General features: G+C 53.3%; 1 protein-coding gene across 1 annotated transcript; it reads right to left on the bottom strand.

Moving 5' to 3' along the window:
• Window positions 1-1,345: 1,345 nt before the first annotated feature.
• LOC143803738 (nuclear pore complex protein Nup160-like) lies at window positions 1,346-13,940 on the bottom strand. The gene is made up of 5 exons (XM_077281512.1): window positions 13,914-13,940; window positions 11,360-11,500; window positions 11,180-11,275; window positions 2,235-2,340; window positions 1,346-1,974 (listed from the first exon to the last, which is right to left on the bottom strand). The coding sequence occupies exons 1-5, from the start codon at window positions 13,938-13,940 to the stop codon at window positions 1,592-1,594; spliced, it is 753 nt and encodes a 250-aa protein (XP_077137627.1). The 3' UTR covers window positions 1,346-1,591.
• Between the last annotated feature and the right edge of the window lie 388 nt (window positions 13,941-14,328).

The following is a 14,328-nucleotide window of genomic DNA, read 5'->3' as shown; positions in this document are numbered from 1 at the left end:
TGGGCGGGGACCCTCGGCCTCCAATTTGGTGGGCGGGGACCCTCGGCCTCCGATTTGGTGGGCGGGGACCCTCGGCCTCCGATGTGGTGGGCGGGGCCCCTCGGCCTCCGATTTGGTGGGCGGGGACCCTCGGCCTCCGATTTGGTGGGCGGGGACCCTCGGCCTCCGATTTGGTGGGCGGGGCCCCTCGGCCTCCGATTTGGTGGGCGGGGACCCTCGGCCTCCGATTTGGTGGGCGGGGCCCCTCGGCCTCCGATTTGGTGGGCGGGGACCCTCGGCCTCCGATTTGGTGGGCGGGGACCCTCGGCCTCCGATTTGGTGGGCGGGGCCCCTCGGCCTCCGATGTGGTGGTCGGGGCCCCTCGGCCTCCGCTTTGGTGGGCGGGGCCGGGCCCCTCGGCCTCCGCTTTGGTGGGTGGGGCTCCTCGGCCTCCGATTTGGTTGGCAGGGCCCCTCGGCCTCCGATTTGGTGTGTGCTCTGCCTGGGGCCACTGTGCTCTGCCTGGGGCCCCATATGCTGCCTGGGGCCCCTGTGCTCTGCCTGGGGCCACTGTGCTCTGCCTGGGTGTAGGACACTGGTGACGTCACTTATCTCCGGACATTAGCTACGGACATTAGCTCCGGACAATAGCTCCGGACAAAGCCACGGAAGTTGGCACAAATTGCAGGAAGTAGTATTCTAGGCAATTATATATTAGATATATATATATATATATATATATATATATATATATATATATATATATATATACCTATTCTATGTATATAGATATCTATTCTATTCTAACCTGTCAGTGTGATTTTATTGTACACTGCACATGAAATACCGGCTTTTCTAAGGACACCGGTGCGGAAAAAAATCAGAGAGCACTCGCATGGTTTTTTATCAGTCCTATTTAGGATGAGAAAAATCTCGCAAATGAGATGTCCCCTATTGAATAACATTGGTCCGAGTGCAATCTGATTTTTTATCGGATTGCACTCGTCTGTTTCTCGCACAAATGGGTATGAGGCCTTACATGTCAATCGCACCAGGCAGCACAGACTTAGAATGGGGTCTACTGTGGCATCCGGTAAGTATGGCGGCAGAATGTGCAGTGACAAATGGAGGACAAGTCCTATAATTGGAGCATATACCAAGCCCTCCGAACACCACACACATGTGTGACAGTGACTGCGGCTCTTACCTCTCGGTTTAGCCGACTGTTATTTTCTTCCAGCGCTTACAGAAGGGGATCGATGGACGAATACAGCAGTCAAACCAAAGCAGACAAGACAGACAGAGGCCACTGGTGAGAAGTATACTGGATCGCAATGATTAAAAAACAGAAGTTTCTAGGCGGAGAAGTTTATCAATCTGGATCATGCAAAATAAATTGCTCTGGTTATGTGGGGTAAATAAAAGGGACTTTCTTATCTCACTCACTGATGGGAATATGTCAAGTGTTCAGAGTTACAGACACATCAGCCGTAGCCCATCCACGTACAGAAATGGCATTGCACGACCAGCTCAGCCATTTCCACAGCTCCGACCAGCGCATAGACAGAGTTCGTTCACGGCTTGGACCCCAATATAAGTTTAAGGGTTGAAGCTACGGATATGGGTGTGCTGCGCCGGTTCTGTGACTCTTAATGAAGAGTTTGGTAAATGGAGTATTATAGTGTACTGCAATAAATGGTGCTGTAATAAAAGAAATGGTGCTATAATAATAAATGGCATACACTTGTGCTGACTGACAGATTTTACCGTGAACGCCTGAGACGAGAATCCACCCCTGGACAGGAAAACCCCTGTAACTATACATTTCTTTCCCACTGCCCCCCGACGCCGGCTGCACAATCCAGGAGTATTTGGGCCGTATAAGCTGCAGACAGTTCAGACACGCCAGGTACGCATTCACTTGCTTCTGAAGACCTATAAGGGTTCGGACCTCTCTGCTGAGATGCATCCTGTACACAAACATCACGGTGTCGGCTGAGGAAGGAGACAACGACATTCAGCAGAGACGGAAATCAAAAGAGGAATGGATATCACTAGAGGAGACAATCTCAAATACGACGGATAACTACCTGACCCACGAGTGTGCCCCCCCTCTGTGTGCAAAGACAAATGGATGGGCTTCACATAACGCACATATGTCCAGTAGGAATGTACGGTCCTAAAATTAGCGGCTCCAGAATTTTTAATACAATCTCTTACTACTGATAAGATCAGAAGAGTAATACCCCCGATACCTTTCGGATAGTTGTGCCGATGAATATGGAAAGCATACAGGATCTCATAGTAATTATGGGTCAGCAGATCCACGACTTGAGCCCGAGCTTTAATGATGCTCACAACCTGAGGGATGTAAAGTAAGCTGCGGAGACACCATCACGTGTTTCTCAATGCAAGCAATGAATAGCCAGGCCTTTCTCCGGGAAGGAACAACCACGGGAAGGGCAGCATCCAATAAAGGAGAATATCCAATAAAGGAAGACCACCTATGCCAAGCATGGTATCCATCCACAAACAGCTGTTTCGGGGTTTTTGCCCCTCATCAGTGTGGAGTAGGAAACTGGCTATTAGGAGCAGTGCCTGGTGAAAGGCTATAAAGGAACAGATGAATGACCTCGGGGAGACCAAAACATCCAACACTGCGGAGACACCATCACGTGTTTCTCAACGCAGTGATCCAGAACACTGCCCCCATCCCTTATGGGAAATATGCAAATGTAGCGCCCCCACTGCCGCAGGGCTGAGGGGTACCCGGTACCGGGCCTCTGAGTCTCTGCTCTGGGGTTGTCTCGGTGGCTAGGCCCCGGTCCGTGACCCTGCCGAGGGGCGCACAGTGAATGATAGGATGGATGTAGATGGTGGTGGTGGTGCGGTGCAGTAAACAACGAGGACACCAGGTTGCAGTCCCTCCACCTCTCCACTGAAGATCTCTGGGTCCCCAGTCCGGAATACGGTCCACCAGGCTACGCAAGTCCGGCCGGCCCAATGGCACCTCCAGAGCTCTCCCCGCAGGTGGAAATCTGTTATGATCCCAATGGCAAAGGATCTCAGAGATTACAGCAAAGTCTGCAAACATAAATACCAGCTCATAGGGACGTGGTAACTAGGCTGACCATATACCTGATCCTAGCACAAACACTAACAGTAGCCGGGGAACGTGCCTACGTTGATCCTAGACGTCTCGCGCCAGCCGGAGAACTAACTAACCCTATAAGGGAAAATAAGACCTCTCTTGCCTCCAGAGAAAAGACCCCGAAGTAATACAAGCCCCCAACAAATAATAACGGTGAGGTAAGAAGAAAAGACAAACGTAAGAATGAACTAGATTTTAGCAAAGAGAGGCCCACTGACTAATAGCAGAATATAGTAAGATGACTTATATGGTCAGCAAAAACCCTGCAAAATATCCACGCTGAATATCCAAGAACCCCCAAACCGACTAACGGTGTGGGGGGAGAATATCAGCCCCCTAGAGCTTCCAGCGATATCAGGAATCACATTTTGTACAAGCTGGACAAAAATATAAACAATGCAAATGATCAAAAATAAGAAAGCAGGACTTAGCTTATCTTGCAAAGAACCAGGACCTGAAGACAGGAGCAAACAGAAATGAACTGATTACAACGATGCCAGGCACTGGACTGAGAATCCAGGAAGTTTAAATAGCAACACCCCAGACCTAACGAAGCAGGTGAGTACCAACCTGGTAAAAGACAATCCAAGTGCCAAATCACTAGTGACCACAAGAGGGAGCCAAGAAGTATAGTTCACAACAGAAATCTGTGCCCTCCCGCCAGCGCTATGCGCTGTGGTCCTCCCCCACTGTTCCCACGGGACAGTACCCCACAACTGCCGCGTCCGTTTCTGATGTTCCCTCACAACTCGTTCGGATGATGTTCTTCTCCTCCGTCCCTCCCTGATGTTCTGGTTAGGACGGCACCCGTATGACGAGTAGGCTCGGAGCTCTTCCGGGACCCTAGAGTCGCCCCTCTCCCAGTGCGCCCCCCATGTCTTCACAGGTGATGTATGTGAGACAGCCCGCCCGAGACCGACTGTCCCGCCGTTGGTCTGAAGCACTGCCCGGAGCCAGATATATAAATACTTCCCCGGCGTTCCGGCCGCCGGCCGCGCGCCCCAGTAGGATGCCGCCCCGGTCCTACAGCACGACTCCTACCGGCACTTCCCCTCCCGCCCTGATCTCGCCCCTCACTCAGCACAACACATCTCGCCTCTGTTCCCCTCCCAGGGCACCGCCGCCATGCCGAGCAGGCATTGTCCCGCGACGCTCCCTCTTGTAGCCAGGCCTCCGTCAGGGTCCCAAACCCAACAGGGACCCCACCGAACCCCTCCCCACAACACCCTCTGCCACAAGGTGCCGCCTGGTTCCAACCCAGTCAGCTTTCTGTCCTAACTTCCTGCCTGACCCCCAGTTTACCCACAGTGGTGAGGAGTGGCCTAATAAATAGCACCCTTAGCTCCCCCTGGAGGCCCGACTGTGAAATGTATTGGTGTATGTGATACCTGGTCAGATGAACTCCTTCAGTGCCATCAGACGTACCATAGCCCCCCTTAGCGGCGGAGCCACAGTACTGCAACGACCAGGACTCTGGGGCGCTGCACTCCCCCCGGTTAAATCCAGTACTCCGGGACTGGGAAGAAAACAACAATACAGGTTAGCACAAAGACATACAATTTTTGTGAGTGCAATAACAGTAAGCATATTTAAACAGGCTTCCCTTTATGGGACGTGAGGACACTTGAACGTTACAAAACATGGTTAAATATCATAGCAACATGCTATAACTAACTTTCTTTTACCCAACCGGGTATTCTACTAAGTGCAAAATTGTTGAACAATAATTTAACATTGCCTTTAAGGATGTACACTCTAAATCCACTAAAGACCTTCTTATAACACATTATAAGGCAATTAACTTCATACTCCTTCTTTAAATCTGCAGGACCGCCTGTCCTGGATGCTCCAGACCTACTGCCTCTCCTTTCTTTACAGGACCGCCCCTTTCAGCCCGGGCCTACTGCCTTTTCAACTACTATACACAGTATAGAACATAACATTTACTTTCAGTTTGAAATCACTGAGCCATCTCTATCTGGCTCCTAAGAGGACTCACCACTAACCCCTACGGGTTCACTTCCTGTCCTCGTTCTTCCATCAACATTATCAAACACTTTTCACATTTAACTAGTTAGGTACATTTAACGTGTTCATATCAACACAGTAAGGAGCACCTTTAAGAAGGTGCAAACTATTTACAAGCAGTTTGTATCATGCACAAACAAACAGTCAGAAGAACTATTTACAATTATTAAAGCATTCGTGCTTACTCAAACCACTTAGGAGGCAGCACCGGTGGAGGCAACCCCTTTGGGTATTGCGAACCGCCCGGTACTGCATAAGGGGGTCTGCTATCCCAGCTGGGGGTCTGCGTGCCCACAGTCTTCAGTTCCGGGGCAGTAGACACGCGGGTCACCTGAGGAGGCACCTGCGCGGCCACAACAGCGGTGGAGGTTATAACGCGGCAAGTCGTAGCCTTCACGATCGTGCCCGTTGGGGTGACCATGGTGGTCTCAGTGGTGATCGTGGGTCGACCACAAGGGGGCACCTTGGCTACGGGAGAGATCTTCTCCGGCACCTTAGTCGAAGGTTCCACCAGCTTCTTCTTGTGGACATTTAACGCGAACCATCCCTTCTCCCCAAAGTGCCGAGTGTAGGTAACTTCATCCCCTGGGTGGAGGTCCCGGTCCGGGTGACCCTCCCTCAGGTGAGATTCAACATCCCTCCGATTAACAAACACTTCCGCATACAGGCCCGGCTCCTTGATGAAGCCCCAACCTCCGCGGAGCCTGAAGGTGACGACGGCGCCCTGCCTGCGCGGGGCCTGGTGAGCGGTGGGGTCCTTGCGGGCCCGATCCTTGACTGCCAAATCTTTCTGGTGGTAGGCCTCTAGCCCGGCCTGATATTCTTTCTGTTTCTCCTGCCATTGCTGCTCCAGCTGGACCTGGTATTCTTCCCAGCTTAGGGCCTGTACCATCTCTCCCTCCTGGGTCTTCACCCCGGGGAACCCCATAAGGTTGGACCCTGGGTTCTCCCAGCGGCACACTGTGCGCTCTGCACGGACTTCACACAGCAGAGCAGTGGGTCGAAGCGGGGCTTTCAGGCGGTGTTCCATACCCGTGGGCTCCTCCCATGGCAACAGGCGCTGAAGTCTATGGGTCCCAGGGAGAGGGGGTGCCGCAACGGGGCCTACTAGTAAGCCCTTGGCCGGTGGGACAGGGTCGGCGGACTCACCAGCTGATGCGGGCTCCTCCTCCGCGACGGGTTCTTCTGGCGATGTCAGCGAGGACCCCGGCAGCAGTATCGGATCTGATGCTAGGAGACTGCGGTCCGGCGCCGCCTGGTGCGGAGCCTGGGCCTTCACATTCAGCTGAAGGAGCTGGTCGAGCAAGCTCTCCATCTCGACCTGCAGGAGTTCGGTGCTGTCCACGGAGAACGGGCTGCTGTGCTCATCCGGGTAGTTGGGGGAGACTTCCGCTTCAACCCCACTTTCGGGTTCAGAGCCGCTGGCCATGGCGTCCTCCACGTGGGTCGCTTCCTGGTCTTTTTCCCGCTCTCTCCTTCGTGGGCGGTGTCGTTTTCTCGGTCTCCGCCCTCCATTGAGGATCAGGAGGCGGATCTCCGCTGCTGATGGACATGTCCTCACAGTGCAGAAATATTTAGACTGGGCGGCCATTGTCTTTCGCGCTCTTCAGCTTGTTCACGCCCACTTCACGCCCCTCTTCTTCTCCTGCGCTCTCCTCAGCGCTGTAATGGCGGCGAATTTTGGCGGTAAATGGCGCAGCACAGTCTCTGCAATAAATCACAGTCCAAGCACAATAAATCACAGTTCCAAGGCACACATGACCTGATTCTTCAGGCTTAAGTAGATCCTGTTCGTGACGCCAAGTTGTAGCGCCCCCACTGCCGCAGGGCCGAGGGGTACCCGGTACCGGGCCTCTGAGTCTCTGCTCTGGGGTTGTCACGGTGGCTAGGCCCCGGTCCGTGACCCTGCCGAGGGGCGCACAGTGAATGATAGGATGGATGTAGATGGTGGTGGTGGTGCGGTGCAGTAAACAACGAGGACACCAGGTTGCAGTCCCTCCACCTCTCCACTGAAGATCTCTGGGTCCCCAGTCTGGAATACGGTCCACCAGGCTACGCAAGTCCGGCCGGCCCAATGGCACCTCCAGAGCTCTCCCCGCAGGTGGAAATCTGTGCCCTCCCGCCAGCGCTATGCGCTGTGGTCCTCCCCCGCTGTGCCCACGGGACAGTACCCCACAACTGCCGCGTCCGTTTCTGATGTTCCCTCACAACTCGTTCGGATGATGTTCTTCTCCTCCGTCCCTCCCTGATGTTCTGGTTAGGACAGCACCCGTATGACGAGTAGGCTCGGAGCTCTTCCGGGACCCTAGAGTCGCCCCTCTCCCAGTGCGCCCCCCATGTCTTCACAGGTGATGTATGTGAGACAGCCCGCCCGAGACCGACTGTCCCGCTGTTGGTCTGAAGCACTGCCCGGAGCCAGATATATAAATACTTCCCCGGCGTTCCGGCCGCCGGCCGCGCGCCCCAGTAGGATGCCACCCCGGTCCTACAGCACGACTCCTACCGGCACTTCCCCTCCCGCCCTGATCTCGCCCCTCACTCAGCACAACACATCTCGCCTCTGTTCCCCTCCCAGGGCACCGCCGCCATTCCGAGCAGGCACGGTCCCGCGACGCTCCCTCTTGTAGCCAGGCCTCCGTCAGGGTCCCAAACCCGACAGGGACCCCACCGAATCCCTCCCCACAACACCCTCTGCCACAAGGTGTCGCCTGGTTAAAACCCAGTCAGCTTTCTGTCCTAACTTCCTGCCTGACCCCCAGTTTACCCACAGTGGTGAGGAGTGGCCTAATAAATAGCACCCTTAGCTCCCCCTGGAGGCCCGACTGTGAAATGTATTGGTGTATGTGATACCTGGTCAGATGAACTCCTTCAGTGCCATCAGACGTACCATAGCCCCCCTTAGCGGCGGAGCCACAGTACTGCAACGACCAGAACTCTGGGGCGCTGCACAAACGCATGTAAAGTAAGCTGCGGAGACACCATCACGTGTTTCTCAACGCAAGCAATGAATAGCCAGGCCTTTCTCCGGGAAGGAACAACCACGGGAAGGGCAGCATCCAATAAAGGAGAATATCCAATAAAGGAAGACCACCTATGCCAAGCATGGTATCCATCCACAAACAGCTGTTTCGGGGTTTTTGCCCCTCATCAGTGTGGAGTAGGAAACTGGCTATTAGGAGCAGTGCCAGAGCCAGTTTCCCATAGGTGGTCTTCCTTTATTGGATATTCTCCTTTATTGGATGCTGCCCTTCCCGTGGTTGTTCCTTGCCGGAGAAAGGCCTGGCTATTCATTGCTTGCGTTGAGAAACACGTGATGGTGTCTCCGCAGCTTACTTTACATGCGTTTGCATATTTCCCATAAGGGATGGGGGCAGTGTTCTGGATCACTGCGTTGAGAAACACGTGATGGTGTCTCCGCAGTGTTGGATGTTTTGGTCTCCCCGAGGTCATTCATCTGTTCCTTCATAGCCTTTCACCAGGCACTGCTCCTAATAGCCAGTTTCCTACTCCACACTGATGAGGGGCAAAAACCCCGAAACAGCTGTTTGTGGATGGATACCATGCTTGGCATAGGTGGTCTTCCTTTATTGGATATTCTCCTTTATTGGATGCTGCCCTTCCCGTAGTTGTTCCTTCCCGGAGAAAGGCCTGGCTATTCATTGCTTGCGTTGAGAAACACGTGATGGTGTCTCCGCAGCTTACTTTACATGCGTTTGCATATTTCCCATAAGGGATGGGGGCAGTGTTCTGGATCACTGCGTTGAGAAACACGTGATGGTGTCTCCGCAGTGTTGGATGTTTTGGTCTCCACGAGGTCATTCATCTGTTCCTTCACAACCTGAGGGAGACACAGCAGTGATATACAGCTGGCTCGGTAAGAAGACGATGGCTCCGGCTAGGCGACGCTCACCTCACTGTAAATTCACGTAAGGGAATTCCACAAGTTCATGGAGCTGTGAACGTTCACACAGGATGATGACCAGCTGCCGAAGGCAATCCAGCTATCTGCAAAAAGGGGGGACGGGGGATGAGGAACCAACCAGCCCCTAATATTCCAGCACTCCCGCAGCATGTAACTGGGCACCTACTGGCTAAGTGAGGGTTCAAGGGAACCTGTCACGTCGTTTTGGCCCTGTAAGGCCTCTTTCACACTTCCGACTTCCAAATCTGCACAGGATCCGTCAAGAAGTTGAAATGACGGATCCTGTGAAGATTGTGGAAAATGTGAGCACTGGGCCCATTTTCCTGACAGAACCGTCGAGGCTATGTGCACCTGTTGTGTATGCGTCTTCGCAGCGGTTTTCCGCTGCGAAAACGCATACACAACACAACCCAGGTGAAATAAAAGAAAAAACAAAAATCGCAATATTCTTACCTTCCGGCATCCCGTGCAGTGTTACCGATGCTCCCGGCAGCTAGCGTTCCCAGTAATGCATTGCGCCAATAACCCAGAAGACCTAGTGGTCTCTCGAGACCGCAAGGTCATCGGATCATTTCACAATGCATTACTGGAAACAGAAGCTGCCGGCGGCATCGGGAGCATCGGTAACGCTGCGCGGGACCCCGGAAGGTAAGAATATTGCGATTTTTTTTAATTTTTTTAAATATTTGTAACATGATATCTTTTTACTATTGATGCTGCATAGGCAGCATCAATAGTAAAAAGAGAGAGAGCGAGAGACAATTTCCCTCACGGGAAATTCTTCCACGCATGATCAGTTTCAAAAGATGGGACCCATCGCTGGATTCCTGCTTTTGACGGTCAGCGACTGATCCTGCGTCCATAGGCTTCCATTATAGCCAATGACGGACAGTGCAGGATCCGTCGCTGAGCGATTTTACGATGTGCAGAAAAAACATTCCTCTGAATGTTTTCTCCACCTGACGGACAGCAATTTTCCGACGGATCCACTGCACGATGAAACGGAAGGTCATCCGTCACAATCCGTTGCTAATACAAGTCTATGAGGAAAACAGGATCCAGCAGAAAAATTTGCTGGATCCTGTTTTTTCAAAAATCGACAGATTGTGACGGGAGCTCAAAGATGGAAGCGTGAAAGAGGCCTAAGCTGCGGCCACTGACCTTCACGGCTAATCTACAGTATTCTGTAATGCTGTAGATAAGCCTCCGATCTAACCTGAAATAGAAGAAAAACAAGTTAGATTATACTCACCCGGGAGGGGGGGGGGGGGGGGGGCTGTACCGTTCGACGGGCATCGCGGTCCGGAGCCTCCCATCTTCATACGATGACGTCCTCTTCCTTGCTTTGTGTCGCGTCTCCTGCACAGCCGTACTGATCTGCCCTGTTGAGCGCAGCAAAGTACTGCAGTCTCCGGGCCTCTCTGACCTTTCCAGGCACCTGCTCACTGCTGAAATTTACTCTGCCCTCAACAGGGCAGATAAGTACGCCTGCGCCGGGGCCGCGACACAAAGCAAGAAGGAGGACGTCATTCCATGAAGATGGGAGGACCTGGACCTGAGACACCCATCGGAACCGACCGCTCCAGGGTGAGTATAATAAAACTTGTTTTTCTTCTATTTCAGGTTGAACCGGGGGCTTATCTACAGCACTATAGAATACTGTATATAAGCCCTGAAAGGCGGTGGCCGCAGCTTACAGGGGCAAACCGACGTGACAGGTTCACTTTAACAAGTGGGGTCACTGTGAGCTTTCTGCCCATTGCTATTTCCTGCGGTGCCTTTAATACATTCCCAAACATTGAGGTGCATGAATGTTACAGGCCATGGGGGCCGGTGTACGGAGCGGCTCATGATCAGGGCCTGTCACTAAAAAGATATGCTTCCATCCTCCATTTGGCCATGTATGGAGCATACGCTGGGGTCTAAGGCTCAGGCACAACGTACACACCTCCGCCCCACACCACGAGCTGTCAACCATCCTCCCCACACCACGAGCTGTCAGCCCTGCACCCCACAGCACGAGCTGTCAGCCCTGCACCGCACAGCACGAGCTGTCAGCCCTGCACCCCACACCACGAGAAATCGGACTTCCGTCTCACCTGCTGTGATCGGGAATATGCACGACAGCGTTGTACGACTGGCGGTTGTGTCCGAAATCCAGGTGATGCTTGCAAGATATGAGTCCTCAAAGTTGCCTACAATCAGGAGACATCTGGTCACTCACCCAAAAATATCATAGATACATAGAGAAGGAGACGAGAGCTTGTACATGGCATTACCTGACTTTTCAGGCCATCCACAGTCTCCGAAATAGCCAATGTTGCTAATTGAATCAGCAGCTCTGGAAAATCCACACGTTCCAGGAGATGCAGCACCTGGTAATACAGGCAAAAATTTACTACAGGCAGAATACGGATACGCTGGGAATAAAGACAACAATTTACTACAGGCAGAATACGGATACGCTGGGAATAAAGGCAACAGGTTACTACAGGCAGAATACGGATACGCTGGGAATAAACGCAACAGGTTACTACAGGCAGAATACGGATATGCTGGGAATAAAGGCAACAGGTTACTACAGGCAGAATACGGATCCGCTGGGAATAAAGGCAACAGGTTACTACAGGCAGAATACGGATCCGCTGGGAATAAAGGCAACAGGTTACTACAGGCAGAATACGGATACGCTGGGAATAAAGGCAACAGGTTACTACAGGCAGAATACGGATCCGCTGGGAATAAAGGCAACAGATTACTACAGGCAGAATACGGATCCGCTGGGAATAAAGGCAACAGGTTACTACAGGCAGAATACGGATACGCTGGGAATAAAGGCAACAGGTTACTACAGGCAGAATACGGATACGCTGGGAATAAACGCAACAGCTTACTACAGGCAGAATACGGATACGCTGGGAATAAAGGCAACAGGTTACTACAGGCAGAATACTGATACGCTGGGAATAAAGGCAACAGGTTACTACAGGCAGAATACGGATACGCTGGGAATAAAGGCAACAGCTTACTACAGGCAGAATATGGATCCGCTGGGAATACAGGCAGCAGGTTACTACAGGCAGAATAGGGATCCGCGATCCTGAATGCGCGCTTCCTTAGATGCGAAATGCGCGCCGAAAGCCATAAATGCGCGCTCCTGAATGCGCACAGGCAGAAATGCGGGAATTGCGCGTCGGCAGAAATGCGTGCTCCAAATGCGCGCTCCTGAATGTGCTCCTTCCATATTGCAAACTAGGCATTGTGGGCAGAGATACACAGGCCCCCCACAGTAAGGAACCCCCTATCTATCCATAAACAGCCCCCCCGCAGTAAGGGACCCCATCCATCCATACATGGACCCCCGCCATAAGGGACCCCCTATCCATCCATACACGGACCCCCGCCATAAGGGACCCCCTATCCATCCATACACAGCCCCCCACGCCCTGTCCCCCTCTCTGAGCCCCCCGCGCCCTCTCCCCCCTCTCTGAGCCCCCCGCGCCCTCTCCCCCCTCGCTGAGGCCCCCGCGCCCTCTCCCCCCTCTCTGAGTCCCCGCGCCCTTTCTCCCCCTGTCTTAGACCCACCGCGCCCTCTCCCCCCTCTCTGAGCCCCCCGCGCCCTCTCCCCCCTCTCCGAGCCCCCCGCGCCCTCTCCCCCCTCTCTGAGCCCTCCGTGCCCTGCCCCCCCTGTCTTAGACCCCCCAACGCCCTGCCCCCCCTGAGCCCCCCGCGCCCTCTCCCCCCCTAAAAGGTTAATACCGGTAGCAGTGTTCACAGTCTGACCCCCCCATGCCCTGCCCCCCCTCTCTGAGCCCCCCTGCGCCCTCCCCCCCCCAAAGGGTTAATACCGGTAGCAGTGTTGGCACCCCCCTAAAGGGTTAATACCGGTAGCAGTGTTGGCACCCCCCTAAAGGGTTAATACCGGTAGCAGTGTTGGCACCCCCCTAAAGGGTTAATACCGGTAGCAGTGTTGGCACCTGTCATGATCTCAATGGCAAGAGAACATAGCATCAGCATATATAGGAACTAGCTCTTGGAAGATGGGAACTGAGCTGACCATGAACTAAACCTAACGCACAACTAGCAGTGGCCGGGTAGCATGCCTACGTTGATTCTAGATGCCCAGCACCAGCCGGAGAACTAAATAAAGCTAGCAGAGGAAAATATTAGTCCTAGCTCACCTCTAGAGAAATACCCCGAAAGGAGACAGAGGCCCCCCACATGTATTGGCGGTGAGTTAAGATGAAATAACAAACGTAGTATGAAAATAGGTTTAGCAAATTTGAGGTCCACTTACTACATAGCAGAAGACAGAAAGGACACTTTCATGGTCAGCTGAAAACCCTATCAAAACACCATCCAGAAATTACTTTAAAACTCTGGCATTAACTCATAACACCAGAGTGGCAATTCCTGTTCACAAGAGCTTTCCAGACACAGTAACGAAACTACAGCTGTGAACTGGAACAAAAATGCAAAAACAAACATGGACAAGAGTCCAACTTATCTAGTAGTTGTCTAGGAGCAGGAACAAGCACAGAGAGGCTTCTGATAACATTGTTGACCGGCAAGCAACTAACAGAGCAGCAAGGTTATATAGCGACTCCCACATCTTGATGGGAACAGGTGAACAGAGAAGATGAAGACACCAGTTCAATTCCACCAGTAGCCACCGGGGGAGCCCAGAATCCAAATTCACAACAGGCACCCCCCTAAAGGGTTAATACCGGTAGCAGTGTGGCACCCCCCTAAAGGGTTAATACCGGTAGCAGTGTTGGCACCCCCCTAAAGGGTTAATACTGGTAGCAGTGTTCCCCCCTAAAGGGTTAATACCGGTAGCAGCGTCCGCTGTCTATGCATGCCGCCAAAACGAGAAGGCGGGAGAAGGGGGTTGGGGCGTGTTTCGCCGGGAGAGCACCCGCCCACCTGCTATTACAGCCTCGGGCGGCGCGCAGTAGCCCTAGCTACTGCGCATGCGCCAGGTGCCCAAGGTGCGCGCGGCCGTGCGTGCATGTGGCGCATGCGCTGTCATCATATATCCTTGCCCACAATGCCTAGTCTCGGGCGGTGTGCGCAGTAGCCCTAGCTACTGCGCATGCGCCAGGTGCGCGCGACCATGCAGCCTCGGGCGGCGCGCAGTAGCCCTAGCTACTGCGCATGCGCCAGGGGTGCGCAGCCGTGCGGACGCAAGTGCCGCGCGTGCATGTGGCGCATGCGCTGTCATCATATATCCTTGCCCACAATGCCT

This window comes from Ranitomeya variabilis, chromosome 2 (genome assembly GCF_051348905.1).
Source record: "Ranitomeya variabilis isolate aRanVar5 chromosome 2, aRanVar5.hap1, whole genome shotgun sequence".
Taxonomy (NCBI): domain Eukaryota; kingdom Metazoa; phylum Chordata; class Amphibia; order Anura; family Dendrobatidae; genus Ranitomeya; species Ranitomeya variabilis.
The sequence above is the reverse complement of the archived record's forward strand: the minus strand, read 5'-3'. Positions and strand labels throughout refer to the sequence as shown.